This window comes from Otolemur garnettii, unplaced genomic scaffold, assembly GCF_000181295.1.
Source record: "Otolemur garnettii isolate 467f Iridium unplaced genomic scaffold, OtoGar3 scaffold00146, whole genome shotgun sequence".
In the NCBI taxonomy this organism is placed as follows: Eukaryota; Metazoa; Chordata; class Mammalia; order Primates; family Galagidae; genus Otolemur; species Otolemur garnettii.
The window spans coordinates 3,825,014-3,849,818 of record NW_003852541.1 but is presented as its reverse complement, the minus strand read 5'-3'; the positions used below and the strand labels follow the sequence as shown (position 1 = coordinate 3,849,818).

The window sequence follows — 24,805 nt, the reverse complement described above, 5'->3', positions numbered from 1 at the left end:
CATTTCCATACACTTTTGGAAAGCTCCTGGGCTCTAGGCCCAGTGACTGTCACCCCTGCCAAACAAACAGGATCGAGCGCGGGTGCAAAAGGTTAGTGGTCCCCTCGGACTCTAGTACAGGCAGGCGGGAGCGGGCAGGTCTTGTACGCATGCGCGCGGGGCGGAGCTCCGCCTGCGTGTAGCTTTTAGGTCGGCTGGACGAGGGGCGGGGCGGCGGCGGCGGGTACGCCTGTAGCCAAGCTTGGGGCGCATCCTCACAGAGCTGCCCCTCTACACCCCCGCCGCATACGGGCGAGGCGGCCCCCTTCCAGAGGGATGGAGAGGGAGTACCCACCTTAGTTCTTGCGGGACCCCGAGTAAACGACTGCGTGTGGCCTGAACCGCGGTCTTGGGAGAGGGACCGATGGGCGCGTCCCCGCAGACGGACCGCTGACGTGTGGGCGGCGGGCGGCGGAGTCGCGGCGCCAAGGAGAGCCGTGCTCGTGCTCGTGCTCGTGCTCGCGCCCGCTCTGGCCGTGCGCGCGCGTTCCCGCCGCAGCCCCGGCCGCGCCCGCCCCGCCTCTCGGAGCCGGCTCCAGAGCCCGGTCCTCGAGCGGCAGCGGGGGCTGCCGGAGGGACGATGAGCGGCGCGGCGCGGGCGGGTCTGGCCCGGCTCGCGGCGCTCACACTGCTGACCTGCAGCCTGTGGCCGGCGCGGGCGGACAACGCAAGCCAAGAATACTACACGGCGCTCATCAACGTGACGGTGCAGGAGCCCGGCCGCGGCGCCCCGCTTACGTTCCGCATCGACCGCGGGCGCTACGGGCTAGACTCTCCCAAGGCCGAGGTGCGCGGCCAGGTGCTGGCGCCGCTGCCCCTGCACGGAGGTGAGTTTGGGGGAGCGGGGAGGGCAGCCTGGGATGCGGCGGTGGGCCGGGCCCCTGGCCCCAGTGCGGACTCGCCGCGGTGCGCCGCTCGGCAGACGGCCCCAGCAGGGTAAGGGTTCTGTGGTGTAGGGCCGGCCTGCTTGTGCCTGGAATGAGGTTCCGGAGGCGTTATTGGGTTTTCCCCCTTCTCTTAAAAAAGACTTGGAACGTTCTTTTTTCGGTTTAAGTAGGTTGTTTACTGGAGGGCATTGAACTGCGAGTTTGTAGGGATAGCTAGACAAAGGAGGTGGTGCAAGAGTGCAAAACTAATTCATGGTGGATGAGATCGCAACCTGTGTTTTGGAATCTGCAGTTTGTTCCCGAAATCAAGGACCTAACCCTGGATTGGATCTCCAAGGCTGACGTCCTTTTTTGGTGGAAAAACGTGCCATTTTTTTCTTAAATGGTCATGGGGCGGTGGGTAGAAGGAGAAAATGAGCATCTTCCCTGTTGCTTTTGGCTCTTGTTCTGCCCCTGTGGTTTTGTAATTTGACGCCTAAAATTTTCACATTATGAATAATCTGATGCTAATTGGAACTACTAACTAAGTCTTCGTTCGATTCACGGTTGCCGACCAAGAAGGAAATAGATAAAATTTTCAAGAATTGTCTTTGAAACCGTTTGCCTTAACGTCTTGATTTTTTTTTTAAATAAAGCTGGGTTCTGTTTAATTATTTGGTGTAAAACATATATTATATACATATATATTAAATTGCTGGTCATATTTTTAAGAAAATATTTTCCACGTTGTGTAATATGATTTGGGGGGGGGGGGTTGGCCCACTTGGAACTTTTGGGAAATGTTCACCACCGCATTCTCATCCTGAGAAAGCTGAGTTTTTTTTCACTGCTGTTCATGTTAGGATGACCTAAACTAGGCAACCTAAATAAAGTAATGGTGTTTGTTTTTATACTCTAACGTATTAACATATCGTGCCCTTTTGAGACCTGTATTTGTGAGCTAAAGTACTAAGCTGTTTCTTCTTTGAAGTAATCTGGCTGGGAAAAAAGAATCACAGAAGACTTTTGGTGTAGCTTGTCTCCAACTTAGGCTGGGCTTTTGAAAGTTTGTTTTCACACCCATAATCTGGTGCTTAAGGTGCATTTTTCATATCCACTTTGTTAAAAATGGCACTTAGGATCCCATCTTGGCCATAGAAACAACTTTTGTCTTGGGTTCACTCAGTAAACATTTGTGTGCCTGCTCTGTGCCAGTCACTGTGGTTGGGATGCATAATGTCTGCAAACTATGGCAATAACAATGGTAGTCTATTTTCTGGTGGGGGAAAACCATGGAGTCACGTGGAAGGGTAGAAAGAGGAAGAGAGGCAAGCAGTTCTGGAGCAAGAGCTGGCCCTGTGCAGTGTTTTGAAATCTCTGGTTTGTCTTTGAGGGAGGCTTGGTTCCCTCAAGCACCAAAAATCCATGGCCTTAATTTTGGATTGTTGCCTCCAAAGTGTTCCCAATATGCTTAAATTACTTGTTGCTTACCTCTCACCCCAAACAAAAACTCCATCTTTGAGAAAGCAAAGCTATTTTAGGTGTTACGATAGAAGGGAATTGGAAACTAGCTGATGTGACCTGATGTGGGTGAAGTCTTCATATGGCAAGAGCATTATAGGAGTAAAACTTGTGAGTCAGACCTGTGCTATATGCCTGTGTGACACTGGAAAAAGTAATTCGGCTACATAGCCTCAGTTCCTTCATCTGTAAACTGGAATGATGGAAGTACTTATCTCTTCAGTTTTTTGACCGATTTAAGTGGTTGCTTAATTCTGAAAAGAGGAGATATGTTAACCTAAAGGAATCTCTGTTGGTGGAGTTTTAGACACTGCAACAAAATGAACAAATTTGTACAGTGTGTGGAGATTTGAGTGTGAGATCAGTTCCTTGGAGTTTCTTCCTTTCACTGATTCTCAAGGTTGGTCATTTTGTATCTTTCCCACCTGGTTCCAAAATGAGTTTGCTTCAGGTTTTCTCTTGGTGTTGGTGGTGGTAACTATCCTGTAGGTCAGTGGTTCTCAACCTTCCTAATGCCGCAAGCCTTTAATACAGTTCTTGTGGGTAACAACCCACAGGCTGAGAACCACTGCTGTAGGTAATTTGAGTCTGGCTTTGTAACAAGGAGTCTTCACACATGAGATCTTTCAGTTCAACAAATACTAATTGAAATCCTACTGTCAGCACTAATCAAGGAACTACTAAAGAAGGAAGGGTAACAGCAGTGAGAAAACATAAAAATCTGCATTTCTCATGGAGTCTTTATAAGTTAGTCTACCTTGTTTCTAAGCCTATGGGTTTATGTGAAATCCAAGGCGTTCTTTTGCAGTAGGAACTTTGGAATGTATTTTAAAAGCAAGAATGGTGGTAGAAATCTGTAACAATTATTCATGTTTAAAATAATGGTTTAAAATTGTAACAATATTTGGGTATTTTACATTATAGTATTGTTTTAGTGAGTCTCAAAATTTTTTTTTTACTTTTAGGAAAAATATTTCATTCCTGTGCTCTTTATGCGCTTATAATTTTCAATTGAATTCTTGGTATTTATTGAGGATTTATTGTGTGTTGACATCAAGCAAAGTGATGTTCAAATTACACAAACATGAAAGTAATGAGGCAGATTCCTGGCTCAAAAACAGCTTATAGTCAATAATGTAAAATTTGTGAAACTTCATCTTGGGGTTAGGTGTTTGGTACAAATGTAAAAACAAAGAACTTCACAGTTTTCCTAGAGCTTTAAAATGATGGCTTGTTTAAAATCTTTCTTTCTTTTTCTTTTTTTTTTTTGAGGCAGAGTCTCATTATGTTGCCCTGGGTAGAGTGCTATGGTGTCACAGCTCACAGCAACCTCCAACTCTTCGGCTTAAGCGATTCTCTTGCCTCAGCCTCCCCAAGTAGCTGGGTCTAAAGGTGCCCACCACAACACCCAGCTATTTTTGTTGTTGTTGTTGTAGTTCTCATCGTTGTTTAGCAGGCCTGGGACGGGTTCAAACCCGCCAACCCCGGTGTATGTGGCCGGCACCCTAACCACTGAATTATGGGCTCAGAGCCTATCTTAAATCTTGATTTGTGAAATTAGTAACTTTTCTGTTTTCTGAATTCACATATGTAATTCATATGTGAATTACAAAGGTAGGCATGTGTGAATTATTGAATAAGATTTATTTGTCCTGTACCTTTAAAGGAGCAAACTGGCAATTTTTTTCTTAGGCACTTTGATATTTTGGGCTGGGAGGATTTGAGTCTGTAATCCTAGCATTCTGGGGGGCCAAGGTGGGAGGATCCCTTGAGGTCAGGAGTTCAAGACCAGCCAGAGCAAGGGGGAGACCCTATCTCTACTAAAAATAGAAAAATTAGGTTGGGAGGCTGAGGTAGGAGTATGGCATGAACACAGGAGTTTGTGAACTAGGCTGTCTCCACTGCACTCTATCCTGGGGGATGGAGTGAGACTCTGTCTCCCCTCCCCCTAAAAAGGATGTTTTGAAAAGCGTCACACTTTACATAGTACACTTATGGAGTACTTGATGAAGTAACAAGTGTTGTACTCTGAAAATATATCTTTACAGTTAAGTGAAATGCTCTGGTGAGTGGAGATACATTTTTGAGGGGGCTTACAAATTTCATATTTTAACAGATAAAGAATTCATTCTTAGAAACTGAGTTTTGAAAAGAGTCTGTCTTGTGTTTATGCACAGATTCACAGTTGCTTTTTTACTACTTAGACAGTAAACTTAGAACTAGGAACAAATTTTTGAGACAGAGTCTCACTCTGTTGGCCTGGGTAGAGTACTGTGGTGTCACAGCTCACAGAAACCTCAAACTATTGAGGACTCAAGTGATACTCTTGCCTCAGCCTTCTGAGTATCTGGGACTACAGGCGCCTTCCACAAAGCCCAGCTAGTGTTAGAGATGGGGTCTCACTCTTGCTGAAGCTGGTCTCCAACTCCTGAACTCAAGCAACCTACCTGCCTAAGGCCTTCCAGAGTGCTAGAGGAGTGCTAGGATTACAGGCTCTTAAGAACAAAACTTTTAATATCTTTGCGGAGCACACTTGCTAGTGTCTCCTGTGGAGCAGATGTTGTAAATGTGCTTTATGTGTATGCACACTGCTTGGACACAGAGTAGGGCTTGGGAGAGGAGAAAGCTCTGTGTTCATGATGTGATTATGTATGCAGATGTTCTGGTGGAAAGAATTTGCTTTGAATAGAACTTTTCAGGATTGGGTGTTTAGCCCTAGAGAACAATTTTACCCAATGATAAACCTTTTTTGCTAACTTGCTGACTGTAGGGATGCAATAAATTTCAAAAATAATGAATCTTTGTTTTTTATATTTTTAAAAAGTGATCCTATTAGATGAATCCTTTAATAAACCTGAAATTGGCTTTAGAACTTCTCCTAAGCAGTGCAGAAGATTGATGTGAAATAGGAATTTGGGTAAAAGGGATTATGTTAGAATTCATAATAGCAAAAGCAAAGGCTTTCCGACATAGAAATTTGAAAATATTCAGAGAAAAAGTGTATATATGATCCTGTGAGCAAGAATGCTGAACATTCAGATAGAGCTGGAGCTCTAAAAACTAGATTTTGACGTAAGTTAAATAACCAGGGAAGGAGGAGGAGGAGATATAGACAATAAATTATATTGAACTTAACATCTTTGAAGATGTGTTACATACTGTGTTTTTCCTTCATTTGTGGATGATTTCCATTAGCACGTAAATATTAGAATGTTTTTTAAAAGCCATTCAGTCTCCCCACCAAATCCTTCTCCTGCTGCCATCCCATTTCTCTGTTAAGAGAAACAGAGACTTCTCAGAAATATCATCTACACCCCAATTTTTCTTCCTGCTGTTCTTTTATTGTGAAGATCTTTGATTGCCCTGCTAGTGATTTTGATAACAATGTGGTATATATTTAACTCATATAGTTGATGACAGGGTCAGGATTCCAAAGATTTCAATGTGTAGAATGATGGACTAGAGCTAACAAAAGAAGTTAATGGGAAGGAATATATAGTCCTGAATTTGGTTTTTAAAAAGAAATCACCTGCCTTGAAGGGAGATGGGGCTTAGCTATGATGTCACTAGCTAAGCAAAGCTTATGTATGAGCTGTTTCTGACCTTGCTGTGTCTAATCTTGTGCTGCATTTGGGAATCTGGATCTAAGGCAGCACCAGTCCCACTTCACGTAGACTAAAACAGACACCTTCAGTTTATGTTTAGCTCTAAATACTAGTTTAAGAAGTGAACAAACCACAGAGAAAGCATTGATTGTTTAAAAGGAAACCCTTCATTTGAAAAGAAGGTTAGACTAAATAGCATCTAAGATTCCTCTACCTAGTAATGAGACAAATATCTACCAGACAAACCTACCTGAATATACCATTTAAAGATAGTGGTGGTCTTTTCAAACCAGTCGTATTGGGAGAGTGTGCCTGTGTACATATTTATGTACATAATATGCAGCAGTGAAAACATTAAACATTGTTAACATTCATGTTGTGAAACCTTTTTGATCAAACAATTAAAAATATCTTCAGCGTATTAAATCTTTGTCTTTTCTAGATAGATGTGAATTTTGACAATAAACATGAGTTATTCAGTGGCAATTGTGTTGAATAAGGTGCCTGCCTAAGTAAGGTAATGAGTTTTGTTTAAAAAACAGAAACTATAAGAAAAGTTTTTATGTGCTTCTGAACAATTCACAAAAGAGGAAATCCAGCCACTTCCACATTGGTGGGATGAATGAAGAATCTTCAGGGCTAGTTTTTTTAAGTATAGTTAAATCTTGATTTATTTACAAAATGAAACTATTGGGTTTTTCAAGATCATTAGCATTTGTTTGTTTTGTCAGCCTTCTGTTATTTTTCAAATACTAGGCATTCATTATTTTCCATAAACTGTAATAGTGTAGTTTCTTAACTGTTGGAGGCAATTTTGAATAAAAAGGAACCCTTCAGCTTCAAATGAAATAAATTAAGAAGTACTTAATAAGCACCTTCTCCATCCTTGTGTTTTGCAAGTCCTATGGTGCATGCAGAAGACATGGTATATAATTTCCAATCTGGGAGAGCTTGGATGTCTTACTGTTGAGATCAGTTTTGTCTGAGTAGTACGACTAGGACATGCTACTGTAAAAGTTGGCGGAAGCTGTCTTCTACTTATGGTGGATTTAGTTCTGAAGCAGAGGTCTTTAGAGCTAAAGGGGACCACAGCTTGTTATTGTAAGTAATTTTCTTGGAACACAGCTATGTCCATTTGTTTATGTGTTGTCTGCAGCTGCTTTTGTGCCACAGACACAATTGGTTGTAGGAGACTGCAAAGCTAAAAGATATACTCTTTGGCCCTTTAAGAAAAAGTTTTGATTATCTCTGTTTTAAATGTTCGTTATATTTTTCCTTTAAAAACTATCTTAGGGAAGATTTGATTCCTAAATTATCCCAAACTGTGAAGTTCTGGAAGTTAGATATAATGTCGTCTTTGTTTTAGCCAAGCATCTAAGACTGTACCTGACACTAGCAAGCCACAGGAATGTGCAATCGCATTTAATCCTGTGGGACTTGGTCTGCTACTGAAACTGAGGCCATTGACAAGTGGAGGGGGTGAGGGCAATAATGGACAGAGCATACTATAGGGCCTCTGTTTTTTGTGCTAAATCGTAAATGATACAGAGACCAAAGGAACACCAGCAACAAATTTGGGTTTGTCTAGAAAGGTTTCTTAGAAAAAGTGGAATTTGAACTCAAAAACTTGAGAATTTCTGCTTCCACTCATAATAGAGTGATGAGCACTGGTTACATTCCCACTTTAGTTGATTCAGAAACCCAAGTTGTTTATAAAATAGCAGTTTCAGAAATCAGTTAATAAGCAGCACAGGACAGTGATCCCTAAGAAAAGGGAAATAAACAAGGGAGTCATATCAATACTGCAGGTTATTGCCTGAAGTTTCCAGGCTGCAGAGGAGGAAGGAGGAACTCACCGTAGAGTCTGGTGGTCTTGATGAGTTGAAGAGGGCATTCAGAGCTGCTGGAGGCTGAGGCAGTATGCGTGTTCAAGATTAGGATACTGGAAAGGTTGGAGTTGCACAGGAGAGCCACTGTGGAGTGGGGGGGAGTCCCGTGAAGGTTTGGTTTAGCATGAATCTGTGAATTTCATGAAGAAACTGCCAGAGGCTGGGAAGAATGGCCAGAAATTGGAAGGTGGAAAAATTTTTAGAGTTCACACAAAGCTAGAATAGTTCTTACTGTTGCTAATCAAAGTAGAAAGACCTTCTGATGCACAGTACATAGACTGTACTGTTAATTTGAGGCCAAATTAACCTGAGGCTCTCCTAACCTTAAAAAGAAACCATAAAAATATCTGATTCTAATTAACTGGTCCCAGAACAAAACCCAATAATATTTAAAGGACTATATCAAAATCCAGCTCCCCAAAATAAAAAATAAATAAATAACCCAGCATCCAATCAAAAATTACCAGGCATGGAAAAAAACAGGAAAATATAACCCATAACTGGTTAAATTACATAAATGACAGAATTCCAGATGAGGACGTTAAAACAGCCATTATGAATAATACTAATCATGTTCACAGAGCTAAACGAAAACATGAATATGAGGGCAGAAATGGATATAAAAAAGACACATCAAACTTCTCAGCCTTGAGAAAGTGTGGGATTTATACTGACAGAAAAAAAGGAAGAAAATATAATGAGAAGATAATTCTTGTTTTGCTCTCAGTTTACATGTATTGGATATGTACTGCATACCAGGAATGGTGCTAAATATTTTACATGGATCACATTTACTCCTCGTAACAGCCCTGGCTTGTTGTCCTCCCTTTCTGGATAGGTAACTGAGAGCACTCCAGTCTCCCATTTAGTACCTCTTTTCTTTATAGCACTTACCATGATTGGAAATTATATATCTATTTTTTTGTTTGTTTCTGAGGGTAGGGATACCATTTCTTGTGTCCACTCTTGTTTGTATATTCAGGGATTAATGTGGCACCTGGGACATAATAGGGTGGCGCTGAGTGAATAATTGGTGTTGGGTGAATTAAAGAGAGTAAGGTGACTCACTGGCTGTGCAACCTTGGGGACTTGGCAGAGCTGGGCCTTGCTGCAGGTCTGACTTTAGTGCCTACATTGTAACCATTCGTTTGTACTGCTCCCCAGGTGGGTTAAATAAATGATGATCTAGCCACTTAGTGGACTGTTACACAGCCATAAAAGAGGATCATTGTGAAAGCTGTGCTCATGCTGCACAAGGTGATTGAACCATGATTGTGCTGATTTACAGTGGGCAAAGACCCAAAGTAATATGCAAAAATGAAAATGATTGTGTTATACTGATTAGATCATGAGAGATATTTGTCTTTTTTTAAATAATTGTTGTTAATTTTCTCTACAAAATGGGCAAAGTTAGTTCTCTGAAAGGCATAACCAAAAACAAGTAAGTCTTTGTAGGTTGGCTCTTTTTCTTTTTAATTTCGTAGCTTCAAGTAAAAAGGAATGAATCCCAAGCATTTCTTAGGATAAGTAGGGAACTGGAAGATAGTAGGGATATATTGAAAAAGGCATGTTTTCCTAGACCAAGACTACTTGGTCCAAATATGAAGCAAGCCAAAACGTGGCATGATTCTGAGCAGTTAGTGAATCCTAGAGAAGAAAATGGGATCCTAGTACAGGACTTGACTTTTTTGTAATATTTATTTGCTTATTATGTTAATGTTTTTACTGGTTTTGTTGGTTTTCCTGTTAGAATGAACCAGGAAAAGTAGTTTAGTTAAAAATGCTAAAGACTTAATTCTAGGTGCAGAGCAGAAACATTGAGACTATATAAACATAAATGACAAAGATGGAGGAATGGAAAAGAAAGAGGAATGTGGGATAAGGAGATTTAAGGGATAGTCTGTAGTTGCAGAAACTAGAAAGGCTTCATTAGCCACAGAAGAAAATAATGAAATGCTAAAATGGGAGAAAAGGGAGATGGAGAAGAATAATTGAGCAGAATTCTGAGTTATGACATCACGTATCCACAGATAATGTCCAAAGTCAACAAGCCAAGAAATCGTGGGTATAGCCAGTGTAGAACTGTGGGGGCAGGCCACAGGAAAAACTAAACCTAGTTGAAAGTGGTTGTCTGTGGGGCTAGGGACAGGTGGGATTGATGAGGCAGTGCACTTCATTGTAGACATTGGCTGAGTTTACTATGCATACAGTAAGATTCCCACTTTTTCTCTTTTGCTCACTGTAGGTGAGTCAGCTATCTATTTTTTTTTCTCCTTTGAAGAAGTTCCTTATTTTTCCAACATCTGAGCTCTTCTCTGCCTCTACTGACATACTGTGGAACTTAGGATTCTCCACAAACTCAGGAGATCTCCTACTGTGAAATCAGGAAAGGCTACCGCTGAATTAAGTGATTTTGTTTTATTAGTTTATTGCAATACCTCCTGTGTTGCCTGGCTTGTAGTGTTTCTCTTTTCTCTGGCAACTACCTCCCTCCTTTTTGTGGTAAGCCCTCAGCATTCATTGTATTGATTACAGTGTTGTCCCGTCCTGCGGGACACGGTTATTCGTGGGGCGAGGGGGACCCAGCCTGTAAAGGGAATAGGCGAGAAAGAGGAAGAGGCCAGGCAGATTTCTTGTCAAGGCCCGATTTAATGGAGGTAACAGGTCAGTTTTTAAGCACTCAGAGAAGACAAGGGGTGGGGTAGAGGAATGCGGGAGGTAGAGCTTGCATCAGTCTCCTGCTGGGAATGTAAACGATGTGTCTGAAACATTTTATGGCTTCTCTGGGAAGAACAGCTCCTTGTCTGATAAGGGAAAAGCAGCTCCTTATCTGATAAAGGTTAGCATACTCCAGACGGTGGGGATGGGCGGCCATCTGGCGTCATTTGGCTCCTGACACAGTGTGAACCTGTTCCCTGTTCCCTGATCCCCATCAGATAGCTTGAGTTACCTTTCTGCCCCTTCTGGCTTCTCTCCTATTCTTATTTTGTGTATATAATTCCATAATTCTTACACCACTTTTCCTTTGGTCCTCTAAAAATACTTTGTATTTACAAAAATATTTTATAAAATTCCGTCCTGTGTAATTCCATCCATTCACCTTCTCCATGCCCCCAAACTAAGCAGCTGAATGTTGCTGGAACAAAGTTCTAGAACCCAGCTGCTTGAGATTTGAGATTATACACTTTAAGCAAAACCAAGTGGGCACTTAACAATGACCAATAATCTAAAAATGTTTTCTTATGAAGAAATAAGACAACCCACTGAGGCAAGAATATTTTTTTCTCTCCACATGCCTCCTGTCATCTCTTCCTGTGTCTTTAATTTTGGCCATGACCTCTCTTCTAAGCTCTAAATTTATACATTCATTTGCCTACTTTGTATCTTAAATGTCTCAAAGACATCTCTAAATCAATAAGCTCCTAATGGAGCTTTGACTATTTTTTAACCTTCCAGTCTACATCACTGCTCCCCAGTTTTCCCCATCTTAGGAAGTGGAGTTGCTTGTTATTTAAACAAATTTAGTAGTCATTCTTTGCTGCTTTTCCTCACATTCAACATGTATGCCATCTTCCACAATTTACCTTTAGAATATATCATATCTGTCTCTTTCATGCCATTTTCACAGCTGCCATTTTAGTTCATGCATCTGTCGTTTCCTAGTCTTTCTTGGGCTCTGACTGCAGCCAAAATCATCTTGAAGGTTCACGTGGGCATTTCACTCCTTCCTGAAACCCCTTCAGTGTCTTCCTGTCCTGGAAGAATGGGCATTTTCTGTGCCATCTAAGGTGCTCACTGCTTGGTCTGGCTCCAGGCTGTGTGTCCCCCTCCCTCTAGCCATCTCACTCTTGCTCACTTGAAACTATTTTGATATTCTTTCAGTTCTTGGACTTGTAAGTTTTCTTTGCAGTGTGTACCTTCTGGCTGGCATCCCACCCATCTCTACCTCTTTCTCCCCTACACAGTGTTACCAGTATTAGTGGAATCTTACAGAAGTTCTTTAGTTATGTAAAATGATCAGTGAAAGAGATAGACAGAGATAAGAGAGGGGAATTATAGAATCTTAGAACTTAAGGGTCATCAATGATCAGTAAGTCTGGCCTCTCATTTGAGACTTTAACATTCCTATCAGATGATTGTACAGTTTAAGCTTGAACAAATGCAGTAACAGAAAGCTACCACAATTGTCTCCTGAAAATACTGTTAGTCTTTTTCATCTGAAAAAAAAACATTGGTTCAGGTATTTAATACAGTCATTAATTTCCTTGTTTGACTCAAGTCCTCTAGGCTTGACTAACCTTTAAACTTTGTATCCCTATTTCTTTTGATTATAGTAAAATCTATTAATATCCCACTTAAAGTATGTCTGTGGCCTGAATATTGGTGTCCCCACCAAACTCACATGTTGGAACTTAATCACCAATGAGATAGTATGAAGAAGTGGGGTCTTTAGGAGGGGATTGAGTCATGAGGGCAGAGCCATCAGGATTAGTACCCTTATACAGAGGTCAGAGGGAGGGTGTATATTTGCCCTTTCTCTCATATGAGGAAGGCACCATCTGTGAATAAGGAAGTGGACCCTCACCCAGCACTGAATCGGCTGGTGCCTTGATCTCACAGCTTCCAGAACTATGAGAAATAAATTGATGCTATTCATAAATTACCCCAATCCCCAACCTAACCTGTTTTGTTGTAGCAGCTCGAATGGACTAAAATGGGGTTGAATGGTGTCTTGCAAAAATTCATGACCACTTACAACCCGAGAATGTGACTTTATAATGTATACATGATCTATGTGTTTATGATTTAATAAAAAATAAAAAAATAAAAGAATGTGACTTTATTTGGAAATAGAATCTTTGAAGATGTAATTAGTTAAGGATCAAGATGAGATTGTGTAAGTTTCCAGTGGTCCCTAAATCCATTGACTAGTATCCTTATAAGAGAGAAAGATGTACAGAAACACAGAGAAGCAGAGAAGGTGGCCATGGGAAGAAGGAGGTAGATAGAGATTATTATTCTGCCACAACCAGGGAGTACCAAGGATTGCAATTACCAGAAGCTAGAGGAGAGGTTTGGTTTCTTCCTTGAACCAGAAACAACCAATCTTGCAAACACCTTGGTTTTTGGACTTCTGGCCTCCAAAACTGTGAGACAGTAAAAAGACTGTGTTTTCTTTCCCTTTTTTCTTTTTTTGTGGAGACGGAGTTTCACTGTATTGCCCTTGGTAGCATGCCGTGGCATCACACAGCTCATGGCAGTCTTGAACTCCTGGGCGCAGGCAATTCCCCTGCCTCAGCCTCCTGAGTAGCTGGGACTATAGGCACCCACCACAATGCCTGCCTATTTTTTTGTTGCAGTTTGGCTGGGCCGGGTTTGAACCCACCCTCAGTATATGGGGCCAGCACCCTGCCTACTGAGCCATAGGCGCTGCCCGAGACTGTTTTTTAAAGCCAAGTTTGTGATGTTGGAAAATTTTTTTGATTTTTTTTTTTTTTTTTTTTTTTTGAGACAGAGCCTCACTCTCTTGTGATAGGCTAGAGCAGTGGTTCTCCACCTTCCTAATTCTGCAATGTATTTTCATTGTTAAAAGGGGGTTGCGACCCACAGGTTGAGAACCACTGAGCTAGGCTAACCGCTGGTGTTAGCCTAGCTCACAGCAACCTGAAATTCCTGGGCTCAAGCAATCCTTTTGTTTCAGCTTCCCAAGTAGCTGGGACTATAAGCACCTGGGACAACACCCAGCTAATTTTTCTATTTTTAGTAGAGAAGGGGTCTCTTGCTCAGGCTGGTCTTGAACTCCTGAGCTCAAGGGACCTCCCACCTCAGCCTCCCAGAGTGCTAAAGTTATGGGTGTGAGCCACCTTACCCAGCTTGTTGGAAGATTTTTTATTGCTACTTAAATTTTGTTACTTAATATTGGTGGTTCAGTTCTGTTTCTTCCTGATTGAGCTTAGGGAAGTTGTGTGTTTCCAAGAATTTTTCCAATTCCTTAATGTTTTCAAAGTTGATATGCATAGAGATTTTCATGATATTCAAAGATATTTTGTATTTCTGTGGTATCAGTTGTAATATTTCCTTTTTCATTTATGATTGAGTTAATAAGGGTCCTTTTCTGTTTCTAAAGTAAGAAGTTTGTCAATTTTGTTTATCTTTTCAAAGAACTAATTTTTTGTTTTATTAATCTTTTGTGTAATTCTTTTGGAACCATTTTCATTGAGTTCTGCTCTGACCTTCTTTCTTTTATTATGCTGATTTTAGGATTGGTTTGCTCTTTATCTTCTAATTCCTTAAGACAATTCATTAGATTGTTGATTGGTGATCTGTCTTTGGACAAAAGCATTTAAGGCTGTGAATTTTTCTCTTAGGACTGCTTTTGCATCATCTCACAGATGTTGGTTAACTTGTGTCCCCTTTGTCTTTTTGTTTAAAAAATCTTTTGATCTCCATTTTAATTTTTTTCCTTAACCCTATAATTGTCCAGCAGTAGATTGTTTAATTTCCATGACTTTGTGTAGAGTTGAGTGTTTCTGTTGGAATTGATTTCTAATTTTATTCCACTGTGGTCTAAGAAGATATGTTGTATGGTTTTTGTTTGTTTGTTTTTTAATTTTTTGAGACATGTTTTGTGGCTTAGGATGTGATCAATCTTAGAGAATGTTCCATGAACTATTAAGAATGTACATTCAGTAGTTTGGGGGTAGAATGTTCTATAAACGTTTGTTAGCCCTAATTGTTTTCAAGTCCTGTGTATTGTTTTTTTGTTTATTTTCTGCTTTAAGGTCTGCTCTGTTCTATCAGTGTTGAAGTCCCTAGCTATTACAGTCCTGCTGTTTATCAGTTTATTTAAATTAGGTAGGATTTGCTTTATGAATCTGGGAGCTCCTGTGTTAAATGCATAGATATTTGGGATTGTTATAGCTTCTTTTGAATTGAATTCATTATTCTATAATGACCATCTTTATCTGTCTTTATTTTTATTGCTTTTAAGTTAGCTGATCCGAGAATGGCCACAACAGCTTTCATTCGGTTTCCATTTGCATGAAGTATTGTTTCCATCCCTTCACCTTGTGTCTGAATGAGTCCTTGTGGGTAAGATGTGTTTCCTGGAGACAGTAGGTACTTGGCTTGCATTTTTTTTTACCCATTCAGGCAGTCTCTGTCTCTTCGGTGGGGAGTTCAAGCCATTCACGTTTATTGAAAGAATTGATAAATGGGATGGATCTATTCATCTGGTTGTGTAGAACTTTATTGCTTTGTTTTAACTCTTGAGCCATTGTGGTGTCTGGGCTCCAAACTTTAGCATTTGGATGGTTTTACTCTGGTAGGAGTCACTGTGTTCATCAGTTATAATGCTGATCTGACTGCTTTCCACAGGTCTGGTCTTGACAGTTTCCCTCAACATTTGCTATTCTGAGAAAGTTTTCATTTCTCTCTCAGATAAGGAACTTAGTTTTGCAGGATACAAAATTCTAGGCTGTCTGTTTGAGAAGACTGAGAATTGGGACCACAGTCCCCTCTGGCATGTAAAATCTCAGTTGAGAAGTCTGCAGTTTGTTGGATGGATTTTCCTTTTTTAGGCTACCTGATGCTTTCACCTTACTGTTCATAGGAGTTCTACTTTTGTATTAACTTTGGCCAGTCCGATGACTGTATGTTATGTCTCTTGATGATGAATCCTATTGCGCTTCTAGTACCTTAGATGTCCAGATCTCTAGCAAGACTTGGAAAATTCTTCTCCAATATTTCCTCAGATAGGTTTTGTGTATTTTCTTGTGTATTTTCTTCTTGACCCTCAGAAATGTAGGCTTTGTTTGTTCCTCTTATTTTTCTGTTCTTTCTTTTTGACTGACTTGTTTAATTCAAAGGTGTTGTTTCCTAGCTCTGAGATGTTTTTCTTCTGCCTAATCTAGCCTATTCTTAAGTCTTTCCACTGTGTTTTGTATTTCCTTGAATGAATTTTTCATTTCCAGAAGCTCTGCTTGATTTTTTAAAATAATTGTATTTCTTTATTCATTTCTTGCATTGTTTTTGTGGTTTCTTGGTGTTGGGTTTCTATTTTCTCCTCTATGTTATTGAGCTTCCTTAAAATCTGTGTTCAGAATTCTTTACCAGTCATTTAAATATTATTGTTTTGGTTGGTTTTGTTGATATAGAGCTGTTGTGGGTTTTTTTGGTGGAGATCTTCCACTCAGTTTTCTATGTATCCAGAGATGATCTGTTGATTTCTTCTGATTTGGGCTAGTTTTTACTTCTTATTTTTGGATTTTCTTTTTAAGTTTATGATAATGTTATGGCAGCCACAGGAAACTAATATAAAAGGAAGCCCCAAAGTGAATACGCTATTGCGGGTTTCCATTTGCTAGTGCAAGAGACAGTGGAAGTACTTTTATCCATCTTCCTGGATATATGCCTAAAGTCATATAAATTATTTTGGTGTTTCTAATCACTGACTTATACTGAGCTTGTTATTGATTAAAGCTTTAGAGTCTTTTGCATAGAGGCTGTCCCTAAGCTGTGTAATTTTGTCTTTGTTAGATTCAACCTGTTTGTTCAGCTTTTCAAGATATTTTTTGAATCCCAATTTGTCATCCACAGTCTTTACCTTCTAGCTGCTTGTGTCACTAATAAATGTCATGAACATACTTTCTGTATATTTATCCAAATTAATAGTTCTTAACCTTCTGGGTTTTAAAAATCCCCTTTAAGACTTTGAAAGCTGTGGACCTTTCTGCAGAAAAATAAGTATTAATATTTATGTAGGTGAACACAAAACTTTAATACAGTTTAGAAGATTCATTTGCTTCTTCAAGCCCCAAGTGGTCCATGGACCCGAAATTAAGAATCCCTGTGTTAAGTTACTGATGAAAGTACTGAGGAGTGAATGGACAGACCTTTTGTAGTGTGCTATTAAAAACCTAAGATGATGGAAGTTATTCCATTAATCAGCACCCTTGGGAGGTGAGCATTTTACAGTTTTTTAATTTATTTTACTGACTTGACATTTAACACGTATTGCTTTGTCTTATGATCTCATAAAGGATGTAATCAAATGCTTTGATAGAGAAAACTTAAAGATATTTACTCTGTTCCTGCTTGACTAGGCCAGGAACCAGGGCAAAAAAGGAAATGAATGTTTCATGGCTTATCCATAGTTCATTAGTTTCCTATTACTACTGTAACAAATGACCATAACTAGGTGGCTTAAAATAACACAGATTTAACTTTTTATGTTTTGGAGGTCAGAAGTCCCAGTGGGTTTCACTGGGCCATAATCAAGGTGTTGGCAAGACTGCATTGCTTTTGGAGGCTCTGAGGTAGAGTCAATTTTCTTGTCTTTTTCAGCTTGTAGAAGCTGCTTACATTCCTGGCCTGTGTCCCCTTCATCTTCAGATCTCTCTTTTCAACTTTTCTCTCATCCACATTTAAAAGACCTGTGTGGTAACATTGGGCCCACCCAGATGGTGCAGGAAGAATATAAAGCAGTGGTTCTCAACCTTCCTAATGCCACAACTCTTTTTTTTTTTTTTATTGAATGGTAACTATGTACATTAATGCACTTCTGGGGTACAGTGTGGGGTTTTCACACACAATCCGAAACACTTCCATCAAACTGGTTAACATAGCCTTCGTGTCATTTTCTTAGTTATTATTTTAAAACGTTCACATTCTGCTCTTAGATTCACTTGTACCCTTGTAAGATAAACCTCAGAAGTGATCTCTCTAACCCCCTCCCTCCACCCATTCCCACCTCCCCTCTCCCTCTCCTCTCCCCGTATTCTTAGGCTGTTATTAGGTTATAGCTTACATATAAAAGGTGTAAATTAGTTTCATAATAGGGGTGTGTACATTGGATACTTTTTCTTCCATTCTTGTGATACTTTGCTCAGAAGAACATTTTCCAGCTCCATCCATGTGAACATGAAGGACGTGAAGTCTCCATCTTTCTTTATGGCTGCATAGATGCCACGACTCTTTAATACAGTTCCTCATGTTGTGGTGACCCCCCAACTATAAAATTATTTTCATTGCTGCTTCATAACTGTAATTTTGCTACTGTTATGAATTGTAATGTAAATATGTGATATACAGGATGTATTTTCATTGTTACAAAGGGGTCTTGACCCACAGGTTAAAAACAGGTAGTCTAAAGTCAGCTGATTATTCACCTTACTTTCACTGCAACCTAACCTAGTCACAGGTCCTGGGGATCAGGGCATGGACATCTTTGTGGGAACTATTAGTTTGCCTACCACACACAGCAAACTTGTGGTAGCACCCTGTGATTACAGTTTTCTCTTCACATTGTCTGTTCCTTCAATAATCATTTCTGAAATGTGGCTAAGGATTAGCTGTACCCCAGTGGCTTCATTGTTAGCACAGTTCACCTTCATTGTTTTGTAAATATTGGAGTGCTATTTATACAGTTTCCTAACATTCCTTTTCTATGACTCCTCAAAGGTTACTGTCAGTGATGCAGTTTCTCATTTACATGTTGTTGCCTGGATCAGAAATCCTAAGGGACAATTTCTTCAAGCATTCATTTATTAAATAATTATTAAGTACCTACTGTGTGCCAGGCAGGACAAGAAGTTCCTAAACATTTTCTAGGGAGATAAGGTGAGTCAGTACCTGTATCTATACTGTCTGGTGGGGGAAACAGACCTTAAACAGATAATAGCACAAGTAATTATTTAATAATATCCTTAAGGAAAGCATTAGGATGCCTGGAGCATCAGTGGCATAAGTAACCCAGGCTAGGATGGTCAGGGCTTCCCTGAAGAAATGATGTTTGAGCTAAGATTGAAACATGAGCAGATATTAAATAATGGGGATAGAAAGGAAGGCACTTCAGGCCAAGAGAACATAAAAAATGTGCCAAAGGGTGCCCAAAAAAGTATATATATTTTAAGAAAAGAAAAAGTATATTAAACTTGCAACATTCAAGTCATGTTTGAGTTTGTTGTTGGTATATATCGAGTATTATAGTAGAAATATAAAAGTCACATTGAGCACATCGTATAATTGCACAAGTGAAACATTAAGTATTGTAATTTTAATATAGTTTTTTCCTTTGGTAAAACATGTATACATTTTTTTGACACCCTCTGTATTTGAAGACCAAAAGGTGCAAACACTTGATGTGGGTCGGGCAGGGTGGCTCATGCTTATAATCTTAGCACTTGGAAGGCCAAGGTGGATGGATTGCCTGAGCTCAGGAGACTAGCCTGAGCCAGAGGGAGACTCTAAAAGTAGCCAGGCATTGTGGTGGGCGTCTGAAGTCCCAGCTACTTGAGAGGCTGAGGCAAGAGAATTGCTTGAGCCTAAGAGTTTGAGGTTGCTGTGAGCTGTGATACCGCAGCACTCTACCAAGGGCAACAAAGTAAGACTCTGTCTCGAAATAAACAAACATAAAAAAAACCAACAAAAGTAGATGTGTTTAAGGAACGAGAGGGAGTTAGAGAGTAAGGGGGAGAGAGAGGTGTGCAGTAGAGTTGAAGGGGTCAGTTCTTTCAGGCCATGTTGAGGTATCAGACATTATGTTAAGAGGAATGAAAAACTATTGGAGGGTGTTTTTAAAATTTCTAATTGCAGCATAATACATGTACCATAAAATATACTATCTTAACTGTTTTTAAGTGTACATAAAATTCAGTGGTGTTGAGTACATTCACACTGTTGTTCAGCCAGTCTCCAGGACTATTTTCCTCTTACAAAACTGAAACTCCTTACCCATTAACACATTGCCGCACTAGGAAAATTTTGTTCCTTGGGGCCACACCACTAGGTAAAAAAAATGTTTTCCATGGCGCCATGGTGTTTTATTAAGTCAAGAGACATTTGAGTTATTTATGCTTCATGAGGCCCAGGACTCAAAACTAGCCTAAGTTAAATACAACTCACATGGCAGTTAATGTGTTAAACAAGTCTTCATTCTCCCCTCTTCCCCAAGCCCCATGGCAGCCACCCTTCCGCTTTCTGTGTCTGTGAATTTGACTATTCTAGGTACCTCATACAGGTGGGATCATACAATATTTGTCCATTTGCAACTGGCATATTTCACTTATGATAATGTACTCAGGTCCATCCATGTTATATCATGTGTCAGAATATTATTGAAGAGTTTTAACCTGGGGAATGAGATGACCAGTTTTTTTTAAAATCGACAGACATTTTTACTAGCTATATAACATGTACCAGAAAATAGCAAAGTCTGCAGCTTGATGAACTATCAGAGTGAGCACACTGATATCACCCTGAACCTGGTCAAGGAATAGAGCTTTAACAGCTCCATAGAAAGTAGAAGGGAAGAAGGGAGGAGGAGGGGGGATATGGGAGGAGAGAGGGTATTTGGGGGGGACCTCACCTAATGTGCATGATGCAGTGGTACATTCCAAAACTATTAAGAAATGAGTATAATTGTGATGGATATGTTACTTAGTTCAATGTAAACAATTCATATTGTATATTGAAACAGTATCCTGAACCCCATAAATGGATCAGTGTACAAAGTTATGATTTAGTAAAATATAATTTTAAAAAAAAGCTCCATAGAGTCCCCTCAAGTCCCCTTCTAGCCACTCTTCTCCTCCTCTTTCCCCAAAGGAAATGCTATCCTCATTTTGAACACCATAGATTATGCTTGTTTTTTAACTTTATGTATGTAAAGAAAAACTGTCTTTACTCACAGTACCTCTGACAGTAAATGCATGGGTTTTCAACATCAAGCAGTTTTCCAGTTCTCTGCAGACATGAATCAGATGTCCTACAGTTTAATCAACTCTGATACTATGTAGAGTTAGTATAGACTCCATGGATTAAAAGGCTTAGTCTTAGAAAACTGCCACTCCACTTCAGACACCAGTTCCAAATGATGAGCCCAAGAATACCCACATATCTGTCTTGGCTGCAATTTGGGGGATTTCCACAACCCCTTCTCCATTTGAAAATTTGCTATAAAACCTGACAGAACTTGTGAAAATACTATCGTTGGGGTGGCACCTGTAGCTCAAACAGCTAAGGCTCCAGCCTCACACACCAGAGCTGGCGGGTTGGAATCTGGCCTGGGCCTGCTAAACAATGACCACTATAACCAAAAAATAGTCAGGCGTTGTGGCAAGCTCCTGTAGTCCTAGCTACTCAGGAGGCTGAGGCAAGAGAACCGCTTAAGCCTAGGAGTTGGAGGTTGCTGTGAGCTGTGACGCCATAGCACCCTACCCAGGGTGATAGCTTGAGGCTCTGTCTCAAAAAAAAAAAAAAGAAAAGAAAAAATACTATCCTTGGTTTATTGAAAGGATGTTATGTAAGAAACAAATGAACAGCCAGATGAAGAGGTACATAGGTTACACGTATCGTTAAGGTTCCTGAGATCAGGAGGTTCTCTCCCTGTGGAGTTATGGTATATTATGTCTCCTTGCTCATGTAGATGTGTTTACCAACCCAAAGCTCCCCTAATGCTACTGTTTAGGGTTTTTACGGAGGCTTCATTATGTAGACACAGTTAAGTAAATCATTGAATATTACCAATTGGCTCAATCTCCAGCCCCCTCTTGCCTCTACAAAAATTGGAGGTTAAAGGTTGGGCTAAAAGTTCTGACCCTCCAATCACAGATTCGTTCCTCTGGCAACCATCCACCATCCTCCAAGAGTCACCTTATTGGCTTAAACTCAGGTTTGGTTGAAAGGTGCTTATTATGAATAAAAGATGTTCCTCTCAACCACAACACTAGGAAATTACAAGAATTTTAGGAGCTCTGTGACAGGAGGCAGAAATGAAAACCAAATATGTATTTCTTATTATATCCTAATATGTATATGGAATCGTGGTATGTATTCTTTTGCATTCTTGCAACTAATTTTTTTCCTTACATCTTTTTTTTTTTTTTTTTGAGGCAAGAGTCTCAAGCTGTTGTCCTGGTTATAGTGCTTTGGCATGAGCTCACAGGAACCTCAAACTCTTGGGCTCAAGTGATCTTCCTGCTTCATCCTCCCAAGTAGCTGGGACTACAGCTGCACACCACCACATTTGGCAGATTTTTTTCTATTTTTGATAGAGATGGGGGGGTCTTGCTCTTGTTCAGGCAGGTCTCGAACTCCTCACCTCAAGTGATCCTCTTGCCCCAGCTTCCCAGAGTATAGGGTGAGCCACCACACCTAGCCCATATAATGCAATTATAAGCAAAGCACGTGTTTTATTTGGTATATACGTAAGAGTGCAATTGGCCTCTCCCTCTTGATTGTCTTTCAAGCTGAATACATTCAGGGCAATTTATTGTCCTTCCTCCAAAAACCTGTTCCTCCCCCAGTTTTTTCTGTTTCAGTCAGTAGCACCACCTCTATCTCCTTTTTAAATCTCCACTCCCTTATCTAATTAATTATCCTTGTTGATCTGAAATGTATCCATTTCTTCCACATTTGTTGCAACCTTCTCCAGTCTGTTGACTAGAGTGTGGCTTCCTAACTGGCTGCCCTTTATCCACTACTGGCTTTGCTCTACCCCATTCTCTATAGTAGGACACTGACTTTTTTCTCTTGTGCATGTGTGTGTTGTCCATAATATACATTAAACTTAAAAATGTTATACACACACCATTGGGATTATTTGACATAAGCTGGTACTTAGGATCTAGCACTTTAGGTTAATTAATAGCAGCTATAATAAATATATTTCTAATCTTCATAGGTCTTTTTTTATCAGTTTTTTTGGTTGTTGTTTTTTGAGACATCATCTCACTCTGTTGCCCAGGCTAGAGTGCCGTGTCATCAGCCTAGCTCATAGCAACCTCAAAGTCCTAGGCTCAAGTGATCCTCCTGCCTCAGCTTCCTGAGTAGCTGGGACTACAGACACCCACCACAGCTCCTGGCTGATTTTCTATTCTTAATAGAGATAGGAGTTTCACTGTTGCTCAGGCTGGTTTCGAACTCCTAAGCTCAAGCAATCTTCCTGCATTAGCCTTCCAGAGGCTAGGATTGTAGGTGTGAGTCACCATGCCCAGCTACCATGTTAATTTGTTTTCTTTTATTTGAAAAACCTTTTATGGTAGCTTAAAAGAACTTGTACGAGCTCTGCCAGGTTTTCCTTTTTTTGTTTTTGGGGGGTTTTGTCTGGGATTTTTTAAAAAGATATTTATCCATTGAAAGACTATTTAGAGAGGGGTAACTGAGTGGCATGTGCCACTTTGCAATATACTGAAGACACTCAAGTGAGGTAGTCCCTGGCTTCCCTTTCATATTAGAGGAATCCCACTCTTTGTTCAGGACACACATGCCAGATGTAAGACACATCCACTTCAAATGGGTAGAGGAAAGCAGCCAGTGTTAGTCCTTCATTAAATGCCAGAAAAGCTTAATTTCTTATTACCAGTACCAGCAGAGATTTCTTAAGAACTTAAGTTTAGGAACATATAAAGATGAATATGCCAAAAACAAAAAAAGTCATCTGTACTTCTGTATACCAGGAATAGATAATTAGAAAATAGGTTTTTTAAAATACTGTTTATAAAAGGCCCGGCACCTGTGGCTCAAACAGCTAAGGCACCAGCCACATACACCTGAGCTGGTGGGTTCAAATATAGCCCGGACTCACCAAACAACAAGGATGGCTGCAACCAAAAAATAGCCAGGCGTTGTGGCAGGCGCCTGTAGTCCCAGCTACTTGGGAGGCTGAGGCAACAGAATCGCTTGAGCCCAGGAGTTGGAGGTTGCTGTGAGCTGTGATACCGCAGCACTCTACCCAGGGTGACAGCTTGAGGCTCTGTCTAAAAAAAAAAAAAACCATTTAAAATAGCATTGGCTCTAAAAACTATAAAACATTGTTATAAGAAATTACAGAAAATTGAAATAAATGGGGAGACTTTCCATATTCTTGGGTGCAAAGACTTGTATTGTTAAAATGGCAGTACTCTACATTGACCTACAAATTGAGACAACCAGATTCAGGCACCAGCTGGCTTTTTGCACAGAACGACAAGCCAGTCCTAAAATTCATATGCAAATATAAGGAATCTAGAATAGTCAAAATTATCTTGGGGAAAAAAATAATAAAATTAGAGAATTCACATTTCCTGATTTCAAAACTTACTACAAGATAGTATGGTACTGGCATAGCATATAGATCAGTGGAATAGAACTGAGATCCAGAAATAAACCCCTACATTTAGGGTCAGTTGACTCTTGGCATAGGTGCTGAGGCAATTCGATGGTGAAAAAAATAGAAAATGCTGGGACCACTAGATACCCAAGAAGATTAAGAAGGGAGAGGGAGGAGGCTGAAGAAATGTGTATTATCTCAAAGTTAAATGGTTATGGTCATCTGCTGGGAAGATTGGTATGCTGAGGGCTGAAAAGAGTCCTTTGCATTTAGTGATATGAGGCAAAAGTACCAGAAGTTTGGAAGAAAGCAAGCAAAGCATTTTTAAGTTTGTAAATCCCAGGGCAAAGAAAACTGGGTGATTACAAATCATCTTAATGGGAAAGAAAATGGGAGATTATGTGAAGAAATCAGGGTGAACACGCAAGATACAGGGAGTAGTTTCACTGAGATAAAGTGAGGTTGTTTAACAGAGGGATCTGTTCTGAGAGTGTGTTTGCTTGTTGTAGTGTCTGCACCCATTTTTACTGTCCTTTAGCTTTGCTTTAAGGAACATTTCAGTTCTCAGGTTATTCTCTGACAGAGAAAGAAAATGCCTCCAAGTCATGAGAAATGTTTTTATCTGTTTTTTAACTGGCCCTGAGCCATAGGCCTATTTCTTTCCTATTCTTCTTGCTATGAACATACTTTTAAAAAAAGGAAAAAGCTTTTGAAAAGAAGGTCAGAGAAGCCCCTTTGTCCCGGTCATTTGGGCAACCTCTAACTTTTCCTGATCATTTTAATTTTTTTTTTTTT

At 40.1% G+C, this 24,805-nt stretch overlaps 1 protein-coding gene across 2 annotated transcripts in view; it reads left to right on the top strand.

The window, feature by feature from the left end:
• Nucleotides 1-240: 240 nt before the first annotated feature.
• The window catches only part of RNF130 (ring finger protein 130), a 110,809-nt gene continuing 86,244 nt past the window's right edge, over nt 241-24,805 (top strand). For both annotated transcript variants that reach the window (XM_023518747.1, XM_003799158.2), the window contains exon 1: nt 241-866. In XM_023518747.1, coding sequence (XP_023374515.1) covers nt 620-866 — 247 coding nt within the window. In that variant the 5' untranslated portion in view covers nt 241-619. The remainder of the gene's footprint in view (nt 867-24,805) is intronic.